The following is a 14315-nucleotide window of genomic DNA, read 5'->3' on the forward strand; positions in this document are numbered from 1 at the left end:
GGGCGCACCAGGGTATATCAGTGGTGCCTTTTCAGTTTCTCTCTGACTCCATCTGCTGGACGGGAGGCATAACCCAGCAGTCTGGACTGATCCTTGGTACTACAGGAATGAAAATTATCAGGTAAGTCCTAATTTTCCTATACTGTATCATGTCATTATAAGGCCTGCCTTAGACATCCTGTTGTATGTAAACCGGTGTGATATGTCAAATCGAATATTGGTATAGAAAAATAAATAAATTAGTAAAATAATAAAACACTTTAAATTAAACATAACTAGACTAAATACAAAATTGAATCTTTATGGGTAGAAATCACTTGTGTGTCAGGGAAGACTATAGTGATAGGGGTATACTACCGTCCACCTGGTCAAGATGGTGAGACAGACAGTGAAATGCTAAGAGAAATTAGGGAAGCTAACCAAATTGGTAGTGCAGTAATAATGGGAGACTTCAATTACCCCAATATAGACTGGGTAAATGTATCATCGGGTCACACTAGAGAGATAACGTTCCTGGATGGAATAAATGATAGCTTTATGGAGCAATTGGTTCAGGAACAGACGAGAGAGGGAGCAATTTTAGATCTAATTCTCAGTGGAGCACAAGACTTGGTGAGAGAGGTAACTGTGGTGGGGCCGCTTGGCAATAGTGATCATAATATGATCAAATTTGATTTAATGACTGGAAAAGGAACAGTGCAAATCCAAGGCTCTCGTGCTAAACTTTCAAAAGGGAAACTTTGATAAAATGAGAAAAATTGTTAGAAAAAAACTGAAAGGAGCAGCCACAAAAGTAAAAAATGTCCAAGAGGCGTGGTCATTGTTAAAAAAATACCATTCTAGAAGCACAGTCCAGATGTATTCCACACATTAATCGCCTGTTACATGTATTGACTACCAATTTATACTAACTCTGTTATTTAAGGATTTTAAGTCATTACGAATTTAATTGTTTATATCCCAGTTCTTATCTCCTGTTCTTTGTAAGACTCTAGTAGTCATTTCAACTGTTGTCTGTAAACCGAAGTACTTAGTGATTTTATCTCTAGAACCTCGGTATATAAAAAATGTTAAATAAAATAAATAAATTAAGAAAGGTGGAAAGAAGGCAAAATGATTGCCGGCATGGTTAAAAGGGGAGGTGAAATAAGCTATTTTAGCCAAAAGATCTTCATTCAAAAATTGGAAGAAGGATCCAACAGAAGAAAATAGGATAAAGCATAAACATTGGCAGGTTAAATGTAAGACCTTGATAAGACAGGCTAAGAGAGAATTTGAAAAGAAGTTGGCTGTAGAGGCAAAAACTCACAGTAAAAACTTTTTTAAATATATCCGAAGCAGAAAGCCTATGAGGGAGTCAGTTGGACCATTAGATGATCGAGGGGTTAAAGGGGCACTTAGAGAAGATAAGGCCATCGCAGAAAGATTAAATGATTTCTTTGCTTCGGTGTTTACTGAAGAGGATGTTGGGGAGGTACCCGTAATGGAGAAGGTTTTCATGGGTAATGATTCAGATGGACTGAATCAAATCACGGTGAACCTAGAAGATGTGGTAGGTCTGATTGACAAACTGAAGAGTAGTAAATCACTTGGACCGGATGGTATACACCCCAGAGTTCTGAAGGAACTAAAAAATGAAATTTCAGACCTATTAGTAAAAATTTGTAACTTATCATTAAAATCATCCATTGTACCTGAAGACTGGAGGATAGCAAATGTAACCCCAATATTTAAAAAGGGCTCCAGGGGCGATCCGGGAAACTACAGACCGGTTAGCCTGACATCAGTGCCAGGAAAAATAGTGGAAAGTGTTCTAAACATCAAAATCACAGAACATATAGAAAGACATGGTTTAATGGAACAAATTCAGCATGGCTTTACCCAAGGTAAGTCTTGCCTCACAAATCTGCTTCACTTTTTTGAAGGAGTTAATAAACATGTGGATAAAGGTGAACCGGTAGATATAGTATACTTGGATTTTCAAAAGGCGTTTGACAAAGTTCCTCATGAGAGGCTTCTAGGAAAAGTAAAAAGTCATGGGATAGGTGGCGATGTCTTTTCGTGGATTGCAAACTGGCTAAAAGACAGGAAACAGAGTAGGATTAAATGGACAATTTTCTCAGTGGAAGGGAGTGGACAGTGGAGTGCCTCAGGGATCTGTATTGGGACCCTTACTTTTCAATATATTTATAAATGATCTGGAAAGAAATACGACGAGTGAGATAATCAAATTTGCAGATGACACAAAATTGTTCAGAGTAGTTAAATCACAAGCAGATTGTGATAAATTGCAGGAAGACCTTGTGAGACTGGAAAATTGGGCATCCAAATGGCAGATGAAATTTAATGTGGATAAGTGCAAGGTGATGCATATAGGGAAAAATAACCCATGCTATAATTACACAATGTTGGGTTCCATATTAGGTGCTACAACCCAAGAAAGAGATCTAGGTGTCATAGTGGATAACACATTGAAATCGTCGGTACAGTGTACTGCGGCAGTCAAAAAAGCAAACAGAATGTTGGGAATTATTAGAAAGGGAATGGTGAATAAAACGGAAAATGTCATAATGCCTCTGTATTGCTCCATGGTGAGACCGCAACTTGAATACTTTGTACAATTCTGGTCGCCGCATCTCAAAAAAGATATAATTGCGATGGAGAAGGTACAGAGAAGGGCTACCAAAATGATAATGGGAATGGAACAGCTCCCCTATGAGGAAAGACTAAAGAGGTTAGGACTTTTCAGCTTGGAGAAGAGACGACTGAGGGGGGATATGATCGAGGTGTTTAAAATCATGAGAGGTCTAGAACGGGTAGATGTGAATCGGTTATTTACTCTTTCGGATAGTAGAAAGACTAGGGGGCACTCCATGAAGTTATATGGGGCACATTTAAAACTAATCGGAGAAAGTTCTTTTTTTACTCAACGCACAATTAAACTCTGGAATTTGTTGCCAGAGGATGTGGTTAGTGCAGTTAATATAGCTGTGTTTAAAAAAGGATTGGATAAGTTCTTGGAGGAGAAGTCCATTACCTGCTATTAAGTTCACTTAGAGAATAGCCACTGCCATTAGCAATGGTTACATGGAATAGACTTAGTTTTTGGGTACTTGCCAGGTTCTTATGGCCTGGATTGGCCACTGTTGGAAACAGGATGCTGGACTTGATGGACCCTTGGTCTGACCCAGTATGGCATTTTCTTATGTTCTTAAGAGTTTCAGGCCTTATCTTGCTGTGATCCCTTCTTTGTCATTTCCTTGGATATGGTTACCTTTCATCCGGTGTCTTCCTTTTTTCCAAAAGTGGTTTCTGCAGTTCGAATCAAACAGGTTTGGCATTCTCACGAGAGGCAAGTAGGAATTGAGTACAAGTCATTGAGATTTCTGGATGTTCGTAAAGTGCTACTTCGTTATTTGGAAGTATTTTGCAAGTCCAATAGACTTATCTTATTCAGTGGGCCACATAAGAACAAAAGAAATTGCCATGCTGGGTCAGACCATAAAGGTGAGGTGTCCTCCAAAGCTACTTTACTCGCTGGATCAAAAAAATTATCTTGACCTATGTGATCAATGGTAAAAAGTCTCCTGAATTGGTTTTGGCACATTCTACAAGGCCCTGCAGCCATTTGTTCATCCTTGCATACTTTTGTAAAGCATCTCAGACTTGATGCTTTGGGTAAAGAGGACTCTGCCTATGGGACTGGAGTTCTCCAGATGGCCCTTGCTTCTTCCCACCTGGATAAATAGGGCATTGGTACTTTCCACCTGATTGAATTGGACTAGTATAGCAGGATGAAGTGGAAGGAGACATTTCTTATCTGTTTTTCTTTCCATTAGTCCTGCTGTACCAATCCAGGACTCTCCTGGGAATCGGGCCTCTTGGAGTTTGTCATGGTCCCATTTGTTTCAGTATCACTGTTGATAGTTGTTGTCTCCCTCTTGTCCTTTCCTTGCTTTGGCAGTTTGTCCATTGGTAAACAAAAATTGGAAGGTAAATATACCAGGTGCCTATATGCTAAGAACTACTAATAACATAGCAAAAGACCTAATAAAACTCACATAAACCATTCTACAAAGTAGGTTACACTGTTTCATAGGTGAGCATTTCACTTATCACCTTTATGGCTATTTTCTAACACAAATCTTCTACCTTCTTATACAGATATTTTACCACCTTGTATCTTAATAGATACACTACATATACATTCAATAGAAGAAATGCCCACTGACAAATATCTAGCTAAACAGTTTTTCTTTACAGTCCAATAATGAACACTTCTCCATGGTCTCTATAATGGTCCCTTGTTTCACCATCCCTAGTGGTTTTTTCAGAGGAATCATTCAAAAAGAAAGCTTTAATATAAACATGCTAATATTAGAATGATAGTATCTACACTCAATGACTTGCACCTATAGAACAATTCTCTCGATTTATATTCCCCGATGTCTGTCTGTAATTTCAGATAATTGACCTCCACACTGACTCTTCAAAACTTTCTACCCAGCATTAATCTTAACACTGTTGATTTACCACACTCACTGAGATCTGTCTTTTATAGCTTTTATCACCCTCTGTTTCATGGTATACCCGTTCCATTCCAAATCCACCAAATTCTTATGTCACAGTACATTTAATTTCTCTTCAGAACAAAACCATCTCTGCTGTCGATCCCAACATCAGCTATCTCAGATTATTATTACTGCTACTACTCCTACTCCTATTACACAACATAGGCAGCGCTGTACAAACACAAAAAAGACAATCCCTGCTCAATAGAGCTTAAAGTCTAAGACAAACATACGGGACAAGACGCGGGGCATTTCATAAGGTAAAACAATGGTTAGAAAAGTAAAGAAATGAAAGTCTAAAAGCATTCGAGCAGCCTCAAAAAGGTAGGATTTAAACATGGCAAGAGAGGTCGCACGAGTACAGGAAGACTATTCCAAGCACACTGGAAAAACCAGAATCAGGAATTTGGTAGTAGAGAAGGGCACAGATAGGAATGACTTGTCTGAGTGGAGTACACTAGGAGGGATTCAAGAAGATCCCTGATTTAGTGGACCTTAAGAGTGATTTGATACGCAGAAATTCTATCTCTAGTGTTTGCCCTCAGTAAGTCGTAACTAAAACCAATCGGAAATATTCCTTACTGGCCATTTTTAACAACCAGCCAAATTTGCAGGACACTTATATTAGTTTAATTTTGACATTCAGAAAGCTGGAAGACAAATTTTTATAAAGTCTATTTTACTTTTTACTAAGAATATTTCATAACATTCATTTTTTTTTTATTTATCCATTCATTGATTTATTTCAGAGCTGTTTGGGTTATACACATGAAGTAGTTTACCAAGATTAGCAAATCATTTCTCAGTTTTCAATAGGCTTTAGTTTTAGATACTTTTTTTAGTATCAATCAGACCAGGTCTATGCAACATTTAATATCAGGCGTGTCATTCTTCAGTTCTGCCAGAATACCTGTGTATCACACATGCATAATTATCTAGCTTTGAAATGCACATTAGAAAATTAGTTTGTAAATCAACACATGTTGCTTGGCAGATTATTAGTAGCTATATGATAGATAACTACCACAAAGTGCAGTAAGCTTCTGAGAGATTTCAACCACCAATTCAGTGACCAGTTCAGTAACCAGAAAAATTGAGTCTGCTATAAGGGTTTGTTACCTGCATGGAGTGGCAGTTAAACCTTAACACATTACTGGGCAGCTGGATGGGCCATTTTAGTCCTGATCTGCTGTCATTTACTATGAAGGCAATTGGGTACTCTTCAAGGAGTAAGTAGGTTACATATTCTTCGTACAAAAGTTGTTTGCTGTCCTATCTGGCATCTTTAATATCATTGGTTTCTTTGTTAGGTCAGCCCACCAATATATTGGCAGGAAACCACAATGATGGACTTCTTCAGATTGCACCAGGGCCCCAGCAAGCAGCACAGCAGAATGGGTTCACAGCTCAGCTAGCGACCTATCATCACAGTAAGTGTGCATGACACAACAGCTGGAACAGATGTGGAACTTTGTCTGCTTCAGTCTTCTCAGGAAAGCGACAATGCTAGAACTAGAGTGGAAAGTTAATATCTGAGCAGATTAGTGCAATGACATTATTCTGTTGCTCTTCTAGACAGTACTCCACCCTGGACTCGAAGTAGTACAGCGGCATTTACATCTAATATATCCCACCACCAAAATGGACATCTTCAGCATCACCCCCCCATGCCTCATACCGGACATTTCTGTAAGTTTTGGCTCTTTTTTTTGTTTTGGGCAAAGATCAGATTGCAGAGTTTTCATTTTTTTTTGTATTTATTTTATTTCTTTATGGTACCATGATATGCCAGCATTACATTGGGGTGACAGTTGTACTGTACAAAAGTATTTTGTAGCAACATTCCCTTCAGATGAATTTTATACCAAGACCTTAATTCAGTGGGAATATTTTTTATTTTGTGTCTAAGAGATCCTTTAGTGATTCCCTTAGGAAGGGAATGGTTAATAAAACGGAAAATGTCATTCCTTGTACGTACCAGGATCAGTCCAGACCGCTGGGCTTTGCCTCCCTTCCAGCAGATGGAGTCAGAGAAAAGCTGAAAAGCACCCCCAGATAACCCGGTGTGCCACCTGTGATCCTTCAGTATTTCTCTGACTCCAGCAGATGAAGGATGGCATAACCTGTAGTCCTGATCCTTTGTAAAATTCTTTATTTGATTGATTAATAAGTGAAGGGGGTATTCTAACCTTAGTATCTTTGACTAGATCAACTTGTAGTAAGTAGTAAAAAAAAAAAGAAAAGGGAAGACTGAGATCACTTTGTAATAGCAGGCAAGGCTGGGCTTCTGCCCTTGGCCTTAATACCCGGAGAATATTGACACAGCCCGGTGAGTTGTGGGGGATTTACCAGTGGGCCGGTCCCTCCCCCCCCCCATACAGTGCCAGAGACGTCTTAATTCCTCTGGTGGGAGCTACAAATTGCATATTAAGCCCAGGGACGTACATTCCCCTGGTTGAGTAGCTCTGAAAAAGAAAAAATAAATACATAAATAAAAGACAAAGGATAAGCCTTTTAAACAGAGCGAGTCTGCTGAAATCTCCCGGGGCTCCGGAGGGGGTGAATTGCTTCACTCAGCTGAATTTCTACTTATGGCTTAGATTGCCATGCCGCGAGGATCTCTATGTGCAGCGTGTGGAGAGCCAGCAGCGCGGCTCTCTCACGAAGGCCTCTGCTCCCGCTATATCCCCAGGGGCGAGGGGCCTTTGCAGCTGCCGATTGCAGGGAAAATATCAGCGTTGCCGCTATCGTGCAGCTTAGGCCGCAGTCAGTTCACAAGGAGAGGCCTGCCCCATCCCCAACAAGCGCAGGAATGTGGCCATTTTGCCCGATTCGGGCCCCAATGCTGCGCAGGGCTCAGATGCTTAGGGGGAGGGGATTTCCCGCCGATTTCTCTGCCTACGTTAAGCCCCTAAAGGCCTCGCGATTTGGGACATGAGTCTTCTCCTCCTCCTGCCGTGCCTCCGTGGGGGGGGGGGGGTGTCCCTTAAAGAGACAGCACCCATTTTCTTCTTAGTTTATTTTACTGCTTCACAAAGCTTATATGGAAGCTGAGGCAGACTTGGATGGGCAATATTCTCCTCCTGCTAAGATCCCCAGGCCTGCGGAGGATCAAGAGGCTCCTAGGACCCGGCCTTCCCGTCCCGCTCCTGACGCTGAGTTATCGGCACCTTACACTCCTCTGGGGTCTGTGCTTCCGGACCCCTCCCCAGGGGAGCGATGATGTTGATAATGCCGTTCCAGTGGAGGGGGATGATCCGCGGGTGCTCCGGTTATTTCGTAAGGAGGAGCTAGACCCTTTGATTCCTCATATGCTATAGGAACTAGATATTCAGGCCAGTGACGGATCCTTCTTCAGGGGATCTTGTTTTGTCGGGCCTGCGGGCCCCTTCTAGAACTTTTCCTTTCCACCCGATGCTTTTACAGCTTATGACCCGGGAATGGGATTCGCCTGAAGCCACCCTAAGGGTTAGTAGGGCCATGGAAAAACTTTACCCGCTGCTGGACGAGTTCTTGGATCTTCTTAAGATCCCCAAGGTGGACGCGGCTGTGTCGGCCATCATCAAGCGCACCACGGTTCCGGTAACGGGAGGAGCAGCTCTCAAGGACCTCCAGGATAGAAAGCTGGAGGTTCTATTCAAGCGGATATTTGAAGTATCGGCCCTCGGAGTTAGGGCAGCCGTCTCTAGTAGTCTCATGCAGAGAGCTACCCTTAGATGGGTTCAGCAATTACTCACAACTCAAGAGCTCCCTCCGGCAGAGGCAGAACAGGCCGACCGCATGGAAGCGGCGGTTGCTTATACAGCGGACGCCTTGTACGATCTTCTTACTTCTGTGCACACAATGTCCTCCTCAGTTTTGGCAAGGAGGCTTCTTTGGCTCCACAATTGGTTGACTGATATCCCTTCTAAGTCTCACCTGGTCGCCTTTCCGTTTAGAGGAAAGCTATTATTTGGAGATGATCTGGAACAACTGGTTAAGTCTTTAGGGGACAATAAGGTTTACCAGCTCCCGGAGGACAAGCCCAGGCCATCTCGCCCTTTTGGTGTGGCCCGGGGTCGTTTTCAGGGTCAGCGTCGTTTTCATATGTGTTAGGGGTTCATCTTTTGCCCCTCAGCAGTCATCGGCAAGGTCTCAGGCTTGGGCTCATTCCTTTCGTGGTAGAAGGCCTCAGCGCGATGGATCCTCCCAAGGATTTTCCTCCAACAAGGCTTCCCAATGAAGGTGCGCTGGCCCATTCCTCCGTTCCCGAGATTGGTGGTCGTCTCTCCCTGTTTCGTGAGGAATGGGTCAAGATTACTTTGGACCAGTGGGTTCTAGAGATCATAGAACACGGTTACATTTGTTTACCATAAACGGTGTTTTCCATAGATAGGTTGAATTAGCCATGCTAACTCACCCACCTCCTTTGACAGCCTGTCCACTCTTGCTGCGCTAGATAAGCTATGCTACAGACTGAGGAGAAATGGCGATCGTGTGGGAAGACCCGCACAGGTGCACAGAGTCAAAGTTCTGTGATCTTTGAGAGAAGCTTCACGGAGGGCTGCCGGAGGACAACCCAGACAGCGTGGCTAATTCATCCTGCTATCTACGGAAAACACAATTTACAGTAAGCAAATTTGCTTTATCCACCTGTTTGTCCACCTTAAGATCATCAGATACAGTTACCCTAGATCCAACTCTTCCTTTGAACGTAGAAGAATTTCACCTCCAATATTGTACATCTCATTTGTGAGTTTGAATCATAAATGCATTACTCCAGAATATTTTAGCATTAAATCTTAGCTGCCAGACCTTAGACCATTCCTCTAGCTTCGCCATATCCTTCCTCATGTTTTCCACATCTTCCTGGTTGCCCATCCTGTTACAGATTTTGGTGTGATTGTCAGGAAAGGATTTGTCTTTTTGCCAGTCTTTCCGTTATGTCACTCATAAAAATGTTGAAAAGAACCGATCCCTGAGGCACACCACTAGTAACACCTCCCTCCTTAGAGAAAACTCCTTACCAGTACACTTTGTCACCTTCCACTCAGCCAGTTTCTAATCCATTCATTCTAGGATCCATACCAAGGATGCACAATTTATTTATAAATCTTTTGTGTGGAACCGTGTCAAAGGCCTTGCTGAAACCCAAGTACACTATGTCTAGTGCTCTTCCTTGATCCAGCTCTCTGGTCACCCAGTCAAAGAAGTTGATCAGATTCATCTGACATTTACCTCTGGTAAAGGTATGCTCCCTCAGATCTTTCAATCCATTGGATTCCAAAAGTTGCACAATCATCTGTTTTAGCAGCGATTTCATTAATTTGTTCACCACAGAAGTCAGACTCGCCGGTCTATACTTCCCAGCTTCCTACTAACTTCCACTTTTCTGAATTGGAACCACATCTGCCCTTTTCCAGTCCTCCGGAGCTACTCCAGACTCTTGGGTGGGGGGGGGGGGCGAAGCATCTCTAAATTCCCTTTAGTACCTTCTAATATATCCCTTCTGGTCACATTGCTTTATCTATTTTAAGTTTAGTTAGAAACATACATAGAAACATAGAAATGACGGCAGAAGAAGACCGAATGGCCCATCCAGTCTGCCCAGCAAGCCTCACACATTTTTTCTCTCATTCTTATCTGTTACTCTTAGCTCCTTGTTCTATTCCCCTTCCACCCCCACCATTAATGTAGAGAGCAGTGATGGAGCTGCATGCAAGTGAAATATCTAGCTTGATTAGTTAGGGGTAGTAGGGGCAGTAACCGCTGCGATAAGCAAGCTACACCCATGCTTATTTGTTTTACCTAGACTATGTTGTACAGCTCTTGTTGGTTTTTTTTTTCTTCTCCCCTGCTGTAGAAGCAGAGAGCCATGCTGGATATGCCTTGAAAGTGAAGTATCAGGCACATTTGGTTGGGGTAGTAACCGCCGTAACAAGCTAGCTACTCCTCGCTTTGTGATTGCGAATCCTTTTTTTTTTTCTTCACCCCTGTCGTTGAAGCTATGCAGGATATGCGTGAAGCATCAGTTTTTTGTTTTTGTTTTTTTTTTTTTTCCCCCTGCCGTTGAAGCAGAGAGCTATGCTGGAAATGCGTGATGTATCAGTCTTTCTCCCATGGCGATGCAGCAGAGAACCATGCTGGATATGCATGGAAAGTGAAGTATCAGGCACATTTGGTTTGGGGTAGTAACCGCCGTAACAAGCCAGCTACTCCCCGCGTTTTGAGTGCGAACCCTTTTTCTTCTCCTTTGCCGTTGTAGCAGAGAGCTGTGCTGGATGTGTGAAGTATCAGTTATTCTTCTCCCCTGTCATTGAAGCAGAGAGCTATGCTGTATATGCATTGAAAGTGAAGTATCAGGCATATTTGGTTTGGGGTAGTAACCGCCGTAACAAGCCAGCTACTCCCCTCTTTATGAGTGCAAATCCTTTTTTCCATTACCTCTTGCTGTTGAAGCTTAGAGCGATGTAGGAGTCACAGTAAGCATGTGTATGTTTATTTAATACGGGTATTGTGTCAATAGCCATCATTCTGGCGAGTCACCCACTCTTCATTGGCGGCCTCTTGACTTTATGGATCCGCAGTGTTTATCCCACGCCCCTTTGAAGTCTTTCACAGTTCTGGTCTTCACCACTTCCTCCGGAAGGGCATTCCAGGCATCCACCACCCTCTCCGTGAAGAAATACTTCCTGACATTGGTTCTGAATCTTCCTCCCTGGAGCCTCAAATCGTGACCCCTGGTTCTGCTGATTATTTTCCTACGGAAGAGGTTTGTCGTTGTTTTTGGATCATTAAAACCTTTCAAGTATCTGAAAGTCTGTATCATATCACCTCTGCTCCTCCTCTCCTCCAGGGTGTACATATTTAGATTCTTCAATCTCTCCTCGTACGTCATCCTATGAAGATCCTCCACCTTCCTGGTCGCCCTTCTCTGTACCGCTTCCATCTTGTCTTTGTCTTTTTGTAGATACGGTCTCCAGAACTGAACACAGTACTCCAGGTGAGGCCTCACCAAGGACCTGTACAAGGGAATAATCACTTCCCTTTTCTTACTTGATATTCCTCTCTCTATGCAGCCCAGCATTCTTCTGGCTTTTGCTATCGCCTTGTCGCATTGTTTCGCTGTCTTCACATCATTAGACACTATCACCCCAAGTTAGCTCCTCACACATGCACTGTTTTTGAAAATTGATCGAGGTTCACCTCACTTCCAGTCATATTTGTGTGTTTTATGTGGTCTTGCTTCAGGCCCTTCTACAGTGAACGCCGAACAGAAATATTTGTTAAGCAATTTTGCTTTTTATTTTTATTATAATACTTATAGTCCACCATTTTACCAAAGACTGTTCTTACAACCTAATTATTTTAAAATAATCAATACCATCACCAAATAAAATACAAGTTACGTATTAAAAGCTTCCTTAAATAACAAACTCTTCTGAACTTTATGAAAACATGTATAAACGAAGGTTATCAGGAAGGGTATTCATAAGAAAAAAATATTTTTTTAAAATGGAGCAACCAAAGATAATGCATGAGTACTCATGTGGTGGAGCCTGGCAGACAGCCTCAGGCAATGACAGTAGTTGATTATTTCTAGATCTTAAAGAGCACTGCGACTGATGCAATGGAAGAAACTTTTTTAAAATGGCAGGACAAGGGCCATAAAAAAACACGCAATGAACAAACACAATCTTAAATTTCACCCGTTGCTCAATTGGCAACCAGTGCAAGTGATAAAGAACTGGTGAAATATAATCTCTTAATGTGCTTCTGGCCACCAACTGAGCAACTGAGTTTAACAATAACTGGAGCAAACACAAATGACATTTTTGTAAACGAATATACAAAGCATTCCCATAATCTACAGAAGATAGCATAAAGGAATGAATCTGGTTTTAAAATCCTCTTACTTAAAACAAACCTTAAATGTCGCAATTTATGTAGTTTGAAGAAAACATTTCTCATCACCCTTTGCAAGTGACTCTGAAATGAGAATGAGCTGTCCAAAATAATACCCAAATCCAGGGCAGCCTCTACAGATCCCACCTCAGTTCCATCAACAAACACTTTAGGAAACTGAATTGCCTCTTCTAACCCTACTTACAGGTAGGACCTCTGTTTTTCTAATATTCAATATTAGAGCGTTTTGTTTTTTTTTTTTAATCGATTGATTTACTTCATCAATAATAGTCCCTATAGTATTTGCTGTATCATTCGTGGAGCTCTTTGCAGGGAGTACTAGCTGAATATCATCAGCTTATCCTAAAGAAAATTCCCAAATTCATTAATAACTGGCATAGTGGACTCAAATATTAAGCAAAAGAGAGGAGAGCGCCGAGCTTTAGGGAACTCCGAAGCACATCAGAAACCAAGCTGAGATCGTATGACCCACATATACCTGCAGAGAGCACCCTAAAAAAAAAAAAGAATGGAACCTTCCCACCAATTCAGACTTCTATAAGCCGTTTAAGCAACTTGCTGTGGGGAACAGAAACCAACACTGTTTACGTGCTATGTGCCCATGTCTAAATCCACTCTGGAACTCACTCATAATACCCTTTCCTGGCGTGTAGCCAGATGGACTCAGAACGAATGGGTATAGTATGCTCGTGCTAGCAGTTGGAGACGGATCTGACGTCAGCACGGGCACCCCCACAGGAAGCGTAGCAACTTAGTAATTTCCGTCTCCAAAGCAGTTTGGAGAGCCTGCATGCTCGCGGAGCGTGTTTTCCAAATCTACTTTCTACTTTTCTTTTTCTAACAACTTCTACAGCATCGAGCCCCGCACTCCTGCGGTGATACCCTAAGGTCCCTCCCCCAGTAGAGTTTCCCGGGGTGATTTCCATGATCCCCCGGAGGTTTAAGTCCTCGGTCCGGTGGCCGAATCGCGGCAGGGACACAGCCCCCGGGCGAGGTTCGGGTGAGGCTTACGAGGCGCCTCGGTCCCGGCGTGGACGAGGCAGCGGGTGCATATCCTCAAATGTGGTGGTGAAGGTATTTCCCCTCTCCCACCGCAGCCGGAGACCACCCGGGTTCCAGCCGGGAAGCGCCGAGGATCAGGTAAGGTGTACGGCTTTTACTTCTGGTCTCCGAGGAACTGAGAATCGGCGGCGTGGCACGCCGTGGAGGGCACCATTTTGTGGCCTTGTTCAGGTATTGAGCGCCCGTAATAGGCGCATATTCTATTCCTCCTTGTGCGCATATTGCTAACCCTTATTGCTAAGCGCATGTTGAATACCGTTAAGCGTGTATTGCTAACCGCTTATTGCTGAGCATATTGAATTACATTGAGCGTATATTGCATATTGCTGCCGCATATTATTATTGTGCGCCGGTTGTATTAAGCGCATATTGCTGCCGCATATTATTATTGTGCGCCTGTTGTATTCCGCGCATATTGCGGCCGCATATTAAGCGCCTGTTGTGCTCAGCGCATATTGCTGCCGCATATTATTATTGTGCGCCTGTTGTATTAAGCGTATATTGCTGCTGCATATTATTATTGTGCGCCTGTTGTATTAAGCGCATATTGCTGCCGCATATTAGTATTCAGCGCCTGTTGTGCTAAGCGCATATTGCTGCCGCATATTATTCAATGGAACAGAACGCCTCAGCGTCTTCAGCGGGGGCACCTCCTGCCTCCAGCATTAAAGCCCTCGGCATCTGCTCCGCATGCCAGCTTCGAGCCACACACAGTGAAGAGCCAGACTCCCTTTGTGCCCAATGTGAGGAGGCAGTGGGACCCTCGGGCCAGGACCA

The 14315-nt window shown here is 42.9% G+C and overlaps 1 protein-coding gene across 3 annotated transcripts in view; it reads left to right on the top strand.

The window, feature by feature from the left end:
* Positions 1-14315, top strand: part of LOC115077758 (mothers against decapentaplegic homolog 4-like) — a 150274-nt gene that overhangs the window by 70879 nt on the left and 65080 nt on the right. For all 3 annotated transcript variants that reach the window (XM_029580051.1, XM_029580045.1, XM_029580058.1), the window contains exons 6-7: positions 5882-6001; positions 6147-6260. In XM_029580051.1, the coding sequence (XP_029435911.1) occupies positions 5882-6001; positions 6147-6260 (234 nt within the window). The remainder of the gene's footprint in view (positions 1-5881; positions 6002-6146; positions 6261-14315) is intronic.

Source organism: Rhinatrema bivittatum, chromosome 1 (genome assembly GCF_901001135.1).
Source record: "Rhinatrema bivittatum chromosome 1, aRhiBiv1.1, whole genome shotgun sequence".
NCBI classification, from domain to species: Eukaryota; Metazoa; Chordata; class Amphibia; order Gymnophiona; family Rhinatrematidae; genus Rhinatrema; species Rhinatrema bivittatum.